The sequence below is a fragment of the Brienomyrus brachyistius genome, chromosome 19 (assembly GCF_023856365.1).
Source record: "Brienomyrus brachyistius isolate T26 chromosome 19, BBRACH_0.4, whole genome shotgun sequence".
NCBI lineage: Eukaryota > Metazoa > Chordata > Actinopteri > Osteoglossiformes > Mormyridae > Brienomyrus > Brienomyrus brachyistius.
In genome coordinates this window covers 20,983,212-20,993,616 of record NC_064551.1, presented here as the reverse complement: position 1 = coordinate 20,993,616, position 10,405 = coordinate 20,983,212, and the positions used below count along the sequence as shown (strand labels likewise).

The 10,405-nt window shown below is 44.5% G+C and overlaps 1 protein-coding gene across 2 annotated transcripts; it reads left to right on the top strand.

Moving 5' to 3' along the window:
* Window positions 1–266: 266 nt before the first annotated feature.
* Window positions 267–9,075, top strand: tbx18 (T-box transcription factor 18). Of its 2 annotated transcripts, none has more exons than XM_048985897.1 (8): window positions 267–713; window positions 1,518–1,695; window positions 2,275–2,376; window positions 2,713–2,884; window positions 3,542–3,709; window positions 4,505–4,569; window positions 6,655–6,749; window positions 7,154–9,075. In XM_048985897.1, the coding sequence occupies exons 1-8, from the start codon at window positions 488–490 to the stop codon at window positions 7,852–7,854; spliced, it is 1,707 nt and encodes a 568-aa protein (XP_048841854.1). In that variant the 5' UTR covers window positions 267–487; the 3' UTR covers window positions 7,855–9,075. The 2 variants fall into 2 exon arrangements, with proteins under 2 accessions (XP_048841854.1, XP_048841853.1); XM_048985896.1 differs by having other exon boundaries at window positions 1,515–1,695.
* Window positions 9,076–10,405: the final 1,330 nt, after the last annotated feature.

The following is a 10,405-nucleotide window of genomic DNA, read 5'->3' as shown; positions in this document are numbered from 1 at the left end:
GTTTTGATTATCAGGGAGGTAATGAGTAAATATGTTAAGCATCTGTAGCCGTGGTGTGAAAATGATCGCAATGTTTAAGAATGAGTGGAGCTCAGCGCTCTGCAATGATTCATTCACCAAGCCCAGTTAGCCATATTAGGCATCGCGGTCACCCGAAGGGGCGGGATCAAGCGATCCTATTGGTAGGATCGAGCGGTGATTGGCATACCACTGCCCACCCTCTGGATTCCTGGTTATTGACACTTTTAACAAATCCCATCCACTGCTTCGCCGTCTGCAAGTGCTGACAGATCAAGGCAACAATTTTAAATAGTCGATCTCTTCTTTTCACCCACAGACTGCTAGCAATCCATGCCAGTGTTCGGTGACTAATAGCTAGCAAAGTGGGGTCTCTCAACAGGAGAAGTGAAGGACAAACAACGGCCGCAGATGCAATTTGGGAGAAGTTCTAAAACCTGACGCCTTCCTGCATTTTCTGGATTGTGGTATGGCAGAAAAAAGACGATCGCCGTGCACGATGAGTTTGAAGGCTCATGCGTTTTCTGTGGAGGCCCTTATTGGAGCGGAAAAGAAAAGAAAGTTGGAAGAAGATAGCGAAAGTCTTGAAGAGACGAGCGACGGGTCGAATCCAAATGCGAGCCCGCAGCACGGAGCACACAGGACGTGCGCCAGCGACCGAAGCTGTGAGATAGAGTGTGCGAGTGAGGGGTCCCGTAAGTGCCACACTACATGTTTCTTTTTAAAAGCGCTCCTTTCCCGAGAGTGATTTACTGTAATAATAAAAATAACATAGGAACAGTGACACCGATATTATATACACTATAACAATTTATTACGCATTCGTATTAACAGAAACAATGAAAGCAATCATAATTTGATAGTATTATACAATATAGCTATAAAAGAGTACCGCTATTTTTCTTAATAATAACAGTTAGAGCGATGATTGACAGATATGGTAAGAAGCTTTCTTTCTGTTCACAGAACCGTTTTAATCAGTCTATACATTTTATTATTACTGGTTACATTAAAATACAACACTGGTCAGATTTTATATAAAAAAATAGATTAGATTTTAGTATTTAGGTTTAATTCTTTTATAAACATCCCGTTCAAATATTATAAAAATAAAACTAATGTTGGCATGCCGGTTATATTTTCACATTAGTCTGAATGTAGTTAAGCTGCTGTCAGTTGCGGCGGACACACATTCGGGTAATAAGCGTTTCTAAAGCTGTGATGTGTTGTAACTGGGTGCCATCTTTCGATGCGTTAATTTGCTCTTTCCCCCTTTGACCTTGGTTACAGATGTTTTCAGAAATTATGTAATTAACCGAAGAGATCGAAATTTGTTAATGCACGTAGATGATGAAATTATCGGATTGTAGATTAGGTAAAAAGAGAATTCATTATTAGTACGGTTGCCGCTACATTACTAGGCCTACCTGAATAATAATAATACGAATAATAATAAGCATAATAATAATAACAATAATAATATTTGCACTGCGCAGCAGACTGCGACGAGGTATTGCTGGAAAGTCCCCGGCCCACGTCCCAAACCGTCGTTTCCATCGCTGCTGCGCAGGCGGGCTCGGGGCCTGCAGAAGAGATGCGCGTGGATCTGCAGGGATCAGACCTATGGAAGCGCTTCCATGAGATTGGGACGGAGATGATCATCACCAAAGCTGGAAGGTTGGTCCATATTGTGTCTTTTGGAAATCCGCCAAAAGTTTTAAATTGCTATTTGGATAGACGTACGTTAAGCTAATGTTTGAACTGCATGCCCTTCAATAAAGTTTAATGAAAGTTTTTTTAATGTTACGCCACCTCATTTTAGATGGTATTGCAATAACTCTACAGCAAACAGCTATAGCATGTGGAACGTCAGAACTAAAGACAAAAATATGTATTGAACTTTTCGTGTTAAGTCGAAGTATAGGCCTATCTTTGGTACTCATCGTTTTCGTGTTTTTATTCTTTTTATTTAAAATTGTATTGCAGCAAACATTTCTTAGAATTATTGCTAATATGTATGATAGTATTAAGACGTATATGCATTTTGTTTTTCGTTAAATATAAAATTATCAAGACTTTACCGTGCGCGCAAATTCAGGTGAAGTCTCTAGGCTGTTATTTGGCGTTGTTTTGAATACGTCGTCAGTGTGATTCGCTGACGTCTCGGTAGCGATCATTTGGATCAGTAATAATAATAATAATAATAATAATAATAATAATAATAATAATAATGCACCCTGCTTTTTTCTTGGTCAGGCGGATGTTTCCGGCAATGCGCGTTAAGGTTTCGGGCTTAGACCCTCACCAGCAGTACTACATCGCCATGGACATCATTCCCGTGGACAACAAACGTTACAGGTGAGCCGCGACATGTGCAATAAAATTCGATGCCAAAATGGAGGGAATTTTCTGTTGTAGTTTTTATATATCGAAGGTATAAACTGGCAGAGATTTCTGTTTTCTACTAGCGCTCTGTGCGCAAGACTAAATATTATAAAATATAACTAAATGCATTATTTTAAATAGTAGAAAGCAAAATATATGGTTTATCTACAACAATAATCCAATCTGTAACATTTGAGTGTTTGAGAACTACGAAATTTGCTTGTCTTAATATGGGTCGCGCAAGTTTCGGATGGTTTATTTTATAATTGTATTGTTTGTGAACCGTCTCCTCTGGCTACCTACGTGCAGGTACGTGTACCACAGTTCGAAGTGGATGGTGGCCGGTAATGCAGACTCGCCGGTACCCCCGAGGGTGTACATCCATCCGGATTCACCAGCCTCCGGGGAGACGTGGATGCGACAGGTCGTGAGCTTCGACAAGCTGAAACTCACCAACAACGAGCTAGACGATCAGGGACACGTAAGCCTTTTATTATACTTTATATACACTTTCATATAGTTAGATTTACTATTAAGCCGTAGCCGACAACATGCGAAATTATGGTATACTCGGTGAAAGACAAAATAAAAGAATTTTTTAAACAACGAACTACTAGATGGCAGTTTTATAATAATATAAGATCCCATTACAAAATAATTTTATCTTGAGGGACAACTGCTTCAAAGTATAAAAATGTATTGCAAAACAGCTAACACTTGGAACGTGGAATAAAAAAAAAAGTAAATTGTTATCGAACGTCATTTTCGTCAGTGTAACAAACATCGCTAAACATCGCGGAGGACGCATTTCGTCGTTGTGCACTATGACAACAATGACCACTGATCACTAAATTCTAATTTACACATAGGCTGGAAATGTATTTAAGTGTTTTAAATATTTTAAATATTAGCGTAGATATATGGTAAACGCTAAACTGTTATAACACTACTAACCATAATGGTTTAATTTATTACTTGAGTTAAGGACAAACCACATTAAGGACAACATAACTGGAGTTTAGCTGCTGCTAAGAGTTATTTGACTGAATAAAACCCATGCTTAATATAGTGTAGTAAAGTTGCTATACTAGGAAGTCTTTTCTGATTTTATTATCTTAACCAAACTGTGCTCCTCCAGATAATACTCCATTCCATGCACAAGTATCAGCCCAGGGTCCATGTGATCCGGAAGGAGTGCGGGGAGGAGCTGTCGCCTGTGAAGGGCATCCCGGTTGGAGATGGGGTCAAGGCCTTTTCTTTCATCGAGACCGTCTTCACCACCGTCACAGCCTACCAGAACCAGCAGGTATGGGCCCTAAACGTCTGATGGTTTGAAAATGGAGTGGTGTAAATTGGGGGACGTTTTGACCCCGCCCCCCCCACCTCGCCAAAGCTCTGGTTTGTACTGGGGCAGGTTTTGGGGCATCCATTAGGCTTGGACCAGCTCGTCCTGCTCACCTCAGTGTTGGCCGCACCCTTTCACCCAACGTGACGGATTTGGGATGGGGTGCTAGGTTTTCGTGGAGCTGAGAAACCTGCTGACCTGCCAGGGTCACACGGCTGGTTATCAGCAGGGTCCCACCAGGGCTGCCCCGCGAGGGGCCGCGTGGCTGTTCACACCATCTCCATGCCTCATGCTGCCGCCGTTGCCTTGGTAACAGAGGGTCGGCGGCCACGTGTGAAATCCAGAGTTCGGCGATCCGTTTCTGAAGCCGTTAGGCTGATGTATCTCTCGGCTTGATTCATTTGCATCAAACATCCGACTTTATTGAGCCAAAACAGTAAATTCTCTTCTGCCTCTTATGAGTGGTGGCTCCTAGTGATCAGGCCATCGCTGAAAATAATTTTACCAAAACCAAATAAACACAGTGGAATCAGTCGGAGCTACTTGTCCCATTCGGAAATCTTGGCCCAAATAAATTTCCCAGAATACATATAAAAGTAGCTTTAAAATCCCAATCACAAGAAAGTATGCATTACTCATAACGGACCAGGCGACACAACCTGGCAAAATGACCCAATTGTTGAAATATATGTACAGAGAGTTAAAATATGATCAGCTATATAGTCCCTTTAAACGTGACTTTTTTTATCCCTACAGATTACAAGATTAAAAATAGACCGAAATCCATTTGCAAAAGGCTTTCGGGACTCAGGAAGGAACAGGTAAGTCGAAAAATGGTCTTTGTTCTTAGTGGATCTAAAGGACTTCTAAAAAATTTAATGTATGGTACTCGCATTAAATGATGGGCCTAATGAATAATTCTCCATACGCGGTACTGTGATTCTCCAGCACACGTTTTATATTTGGCGTGTTTCTGGCTGCGTTTTTGGGCGTATGCACAACGACATGAATATGGCCTGCAGGTTTTCTTATCAGCTCCACTTATTATCAACACAGGAAATTATTACTTTTTTGTCATTGTCCTTCAAAAATTATTTGTGCGTGTCTGTCAGTTAAAACAGCCGCCCGCTTTTTGCACTAAGAAGGCGGACATTGTGATCCACAGGGAGCATAAACCTATTAGCGTCATTTTTTTGTGGAGGAGAAGGAAAGGAGCGATCGCGCCGAGGTGACTTTCCGGCATTGTGCTCTCGTACATGTAGGCAGATTCCCATGGACCCAGAGAAAATAAATAGCAAGAAAAGGAAATAAAACACAGCACACAATAAATTCATTACTGTTCTGAAACTGCAGCTCCCTTCGGTGGGTTTACGTATATCATTAGGGTTCGTTTAAAATATGGGACACTAGAGAATTTTTGTGGTGTAGAATAGGGTTTCATACCTAAGAAAGGCCCTCGCGTTTGACCCTATAAACATTTAACTCAGGAAAGTACAAAAATTCCCCTTAAAATATTACAGGAAAAGTTAACCGGTTTGCTAAATAAACTAAACCGTTTGATAGCACGAGTGAGCTGGGTGATAAAATAGGACGGAAACATACAGGCATCTTGTATAAATTATCACCTTGCCTTCACCTCTGCAGAAGGCCGCTTTTATCTCCACGCTAACTAGACGCAAAAAAGCTCCTATTACTGGAGAAAATGAAGGTGATTTTTTTCCCCCTGCGTCCACCTAATAAATATTTTATTATAGCTTCCTGCAAAATGCCTATGATCCCTTCATAAAAGCAGTGTGAAATCAATTATATCAGAACAGAGCGAGGCCAGTGGTGGATGGGGTCCGCTTCATGTTTTTCATTACCTCCCCTTCGTGGGGCCGGCTCTGTCTAGCTGACCGAGGCAGTGGTCAGGCGGCTACCCAGCGTGGGACGCCCAGATCAAGCGCATGTAAGCAGATGAAGCACATAACAACTCGCCCCCTTATTGGACAGATTAATACCCCTCCGACACATGACAGATACACAACGACTGACTATTGCCCATTTACAACACTGGTTGTACTGGTGAGATGCCACATCGGGTGCTTTTCCACTGCACCAAGTGCTTTTGGTACCGTACTTTCGGTTCTTTCGCTTTTCCATTGACTTCTGGTCGAGAACCAGTACCGAAAGTGCCCAACCAGCTGGGGTACTTCATTGGTACTTCGTTACTTTGGGGTGGGACTTGAAACACTTTCTTTGTCGATTGGATAAGCAAGTAGCCTGCTGCTGAAACACAATACAAACGGCACCTTGAAAACGCTTTCCAAATTAGAAAATAATGTCAAACGAAGTAAAAAAAAAATGTGATTGGTGCACAAGAACATACGCAACAAAAATATCCGGATGGCATGACAAAAAAAAAAAAGGATGAGAAAAAGTATTTCGTTGAATATACGCATGCGGCAATGTGATAATGTAACAAATATCTGGGTATTTATAAAACAAAAACTTATAAATTTCTCTCAAACCTGTCTTTGAGTGATTTAAACGACAAGGATGATTACAGTTGTCTCAGGAACTTATGCAGCACTCATGCAAAAGCAGTGGAAGTAAAACTTTAAACTGATTTTTAAACATATAGAAATCTGTAAAAGGAATTATAATTAAAATTGCAAGGCTTGCTAAGTTTTTTTCTTTAACTGGGTAACAGAGTAAAAATATTATAGCAAAACTTTACCTCCCCCCCTCTATACTGTCCGTACAGAATTGAAAGTAAGAAATTGTATGTGCATAACATGTGATGTTTGTATTAATATTGCACATCACCAAGCCCTATAATACACTATAGCCATTTTTCAAATTCAGTACAAAATACCCTACATTTGTTTGCTAAGAATACAAACCTTCGTCCATTCTCTCCCTAGGATGGGGCTGGAGGCTCTGGTGGAGTCGTACGCTTTCTGGAGACCCTCTCTCCGAACATTGACCTTTGAGGATATCCCTGGAATGGCAAAGCAAGGTGCGGCCGACATGTCGATAAACGTCACGTCGTGCCGAGAGTGCGCGGTTTTAGCGCTGATGTGTCGGAGGACAGACTTACTTCTTCTGACACGTAGATATAACTAAAGCCAGAAGATATCAGTTTCCATTTTTGAGGCACACAAGGATACTATAAATGAGCAGACAAGAGACGAAATTGCAGAGGTTGCATGCTGTAGATTCGAAGCAATTTAGTAATTTTATAGAGTAACGAAGAATTACACTACTTGTTCATTTGTCAAATGTGCGTACTGGCTCAGCTCATGGCTATTTTCCCTGCAAGCCAAAAGTGTCAAACATTACGTTAAAATATTGCACCATCTCTTCAGTTCATTTTTGGCCAATGCAGTAACGCAACGATTTCCCATCTGTCCTTCCGTCCAGGAGGCCCGGGGTCACATGGCCTTCTGGCGACCAATGGGAATGGGGCGTCACCTGCTCACGCCCACCTGCTCTCCTCATCCTCGTGCTCGGCTCCAGCCTTCCACCTGGGGGCAGGCATGAGCCCTGGCGAGTACACGGCCTGCAGCCGCTCGGGCCTGGCCCTCAACCGCTACAGCAATCCGTTGGCGGAGACATACGGGCGACTGGCCAGCCCTGCCGGCGATGCCTTTCCCACGTCCCGTGCAGCCTCCTACGTCGGGGTGAGCAGCGCCAACATGACAATGTCCACTGGCGAGACTGACGGCTTCGGCTGTGGACAGACCAGCTTGCCCATCCAGATCCCAGGCATGCCGTCTCCCCAGCTCCAGTACATCATGCCCACCCCCTCAGGAAACGCCTTTTCAGCGAATCAGAGCCACCAGGGAACCTACAACAGCTTCAGGCTGCACAGCCCCTACGGCTTGTATGGATATAACTTCCCCACGTCCCCACGCCTGGCAGCCAGCCCAGAGAAGATCTCCTCCCAGGGTACCTTCCTCGGCTCCGCCCCCAGTGGCACCATGACGGACAGGCAGATGTTGTCACCCATGGAAGGGCTGCACATGCTCAGTAGCGGCCAGCAGAACCTGTTCGACTCTCGGACTTTGGGCCTGGGGGGCCTGACGAGCAGCTCTTCTCAGGTGTCGGCACACATGGTCTGACCTCAGCGTCCCTGCAACAGCCCCCATGCTCCGGGGTGGGGTGAGGGGGGTGGCCTCCAAGGACCAGGGCCTTGACTTTTTGAGTGCTGGCTTGAGCCCGTGGATGGGTAGCGGCCCCCAGGAGGCCTGTTCACGGCTCTGCGTGGGACAACTGGCCACGGTCCTTCTCCCTTATATTCCCAGCTGTGGGTGGGACCGATCCGACGGCTATTCACAAGAAAGATTCCCTACGGCTAAAACGGTTCGAGTGTCACATGAGACCCATCTGTACCAGCGCCATAAGTTACTGTGGTGACGGACGAGCTGCATTTCCGCACATGCAAGCTCTGCTGCAAAGGCCCAGCGCGCGACAGAGCCGTGCAGAGACGCCGTGCTGGTAGACTGACACCCCAACATCGCACGAAGGAAGCACTTGGCTAAATGGTGATCAAACGGCCGACTCGCCGGGCAGACGTAAGCCCGACGGCGCCGCGAGGCAATAAATAAACTGCGTTAAGAGGCAGGTTTTTGGATTCGCGAGGAAAAACCCCCCAGATGTCGCACAGCTGTTTGGTGGGTTTCGCAGTTTTTATTTGCTGAAATGATATCGGTGGGACTGACTGAGAAAACAATTGACGTATAATTTAAGCATTAGCATGCATGTTTTTTTTTTTTAATCCTTTTTGTGTTTTTTTTGCGACGATGCAAACAGAAACGGAACCGTGCCGCCTGCAGGACAGGAAGTAAAAAGGCCTGCAGCAGCTGCCACCTGTGCACTTTCCATGAATGAGAGGTCGGACTGTAATTTTAGTGACGTTTTTGCTGTCTGTAAACCCTGTCCCCTTGCCTCAGCCGAGCCTGCAGAAAACGGAGGTGGGGGGGGTCCTGTTTTACAGCTGGCTTAGCCTACAGGAGAGCCCTGGGTGTGAGTGCCACCCCCCCCCCCAGTCCTACCGATATGGGGGAACACCCAGGAAAAGTACTCAAACATGACTCACATTACCTACCATGTGGAAAAAGCATCTCTAATATTTTTTTTTTATTAAAAACAATGTAAACTATTATTCAGTTGGACAACAGCTTACATTCTTAATTTTTTTATCGTTGTTTCTACAAGTGACCGTTGTTCTTTTTTTTTTTGTTTCAGTGTTGAAGGTATAATGTAGCTTTTTGTAAGTAAATGTTAAAGATGTTCTTCCCTCAGTAATAAACAATGGAATTATTGTCCCTGCAAAGTTTAACTTGCAATAAAAGTGTAAATCTAATATAATGCAGCATATTTCCTGTTTTGCGAGAGAGCGGCCGCATGTAATGATTGCGAATTGTACCATTCTGTGAGCCCCCCCACCCCGCCCAAGCATGGCCTAGAAGAGCTAAGGATGCATTCGGCAACACTGGTGGGTGTGGCTTTAAGGGGCGGAGTTTAAAGGGCATGTAAAATGCGATTCCAGGCAGTGCACGGTGGTTGGAGAGTAGGCTTGTCCCATGGTGGCAGTAAGAAAACGGGGCTGTACCCTGACCCCCCCCCCCACCCCGGCGACCCCTAATTCCGTCCTGTCATGACAAGGTGAGGGCTGTGACAAATGCCAAGCACATGAACATTCAGGGCGATGGAGGGGTTTCTTATTTTTATTTTGGAACAGCCTGCCCGCAGTCCCAAACTGACAGGTGTCGGGGGCTCCTGGTATGCTGACGGGGGGGGGGGTCCAGGCTGGGACCTGGTGCATGGATGATGTGCCAGTCATTATCAGCAAATCTGAGAAATTAACACTAGTCTGCTAGCAGGTGGTGAGGTGACACTTTTGGCACAGGGAGGCAGGGGGGGGAGGGGTGGTTGTCACTCCTTATAGCCTGATGAATTGTAGAGGGTCTCGGGGCAGGGGGGTGGGCGGATGGCTTTGCAGCTTAGAAATGCCTTCCAGGCTTGAGGCAGATTCACCACACGTGTGTCCTTCAGAGGGAAGTCCCTGTCGGCCTCACTGCTGACAATACCTGCACTCGCCCCCCCACCCTACAAGGCCCTGGACATCTACAAAGGCAAGTTCTACAAAACACTGACAAATCAATCAAAACATAAGAAAACCACAAGGTATAGTTTGGAGTGAACAGAATTTTATGTGCAGCCCTTTCAACTGGTCAGGAGTACACAGGCCTACTTAACAGAAATAAAGTCAAGTCGTCACCGCTTATATTTTTAGTTACTGATCACTAGGTCAGGGTCGGGCTCCCAGACAGGGCTTTCAGGCGAACAAACACACGTTCAAGTCATTAATTAATTTGCCTGAATATAACGATTTTACATCGTGGAAGATATCTGTAGTCAGGAGGGAAACACTGAGAGAAACCGCCGACAAGTGTCAAAGAGATCAGAGAAAAGAAAAGAAATAAAAGCGATTGTTTAAACGACGGTCCAATTATAAGCCGGGACACTGAGGCGACAACGCTAATAAGAAAAATATTAAATTAAAGTTTTATAATACAGTTTCGATGTAATGGGGAGTATAGCCATACAGCGATTATCCTGGCTACATCTCCCATCATAACTATAAGAGATCTGTAAAACATTAAAGAT

What these genes read in the sequence shown, in the direction of transcription:
- tbx18 (XM_048985896.1), top strand. Translation starts at nt 488, where the DNA reads ATGGCAGAAAAAAGACGATCGCCGTGCACGATGAGTTTGAAGGCTCAT. An exon ending in ATCATCACCAAAGCTGGAAG is followed by an intron (nt 1,696 to 2,274) that starts GTTGGTCCATAT and finishes TTTCTTGGTCAG; the next exon opens with GCGGATGTTTCCGGCAATGC. An exon ending in GTGGACAACAAACGTTACAG is followed by an intron (nt 2,377 to 2,712) that starts GTGAGCCGCGAC and finishes ACCTACGTGCAG; the next exon opens with GTACGTGTACCACAGTTCGA.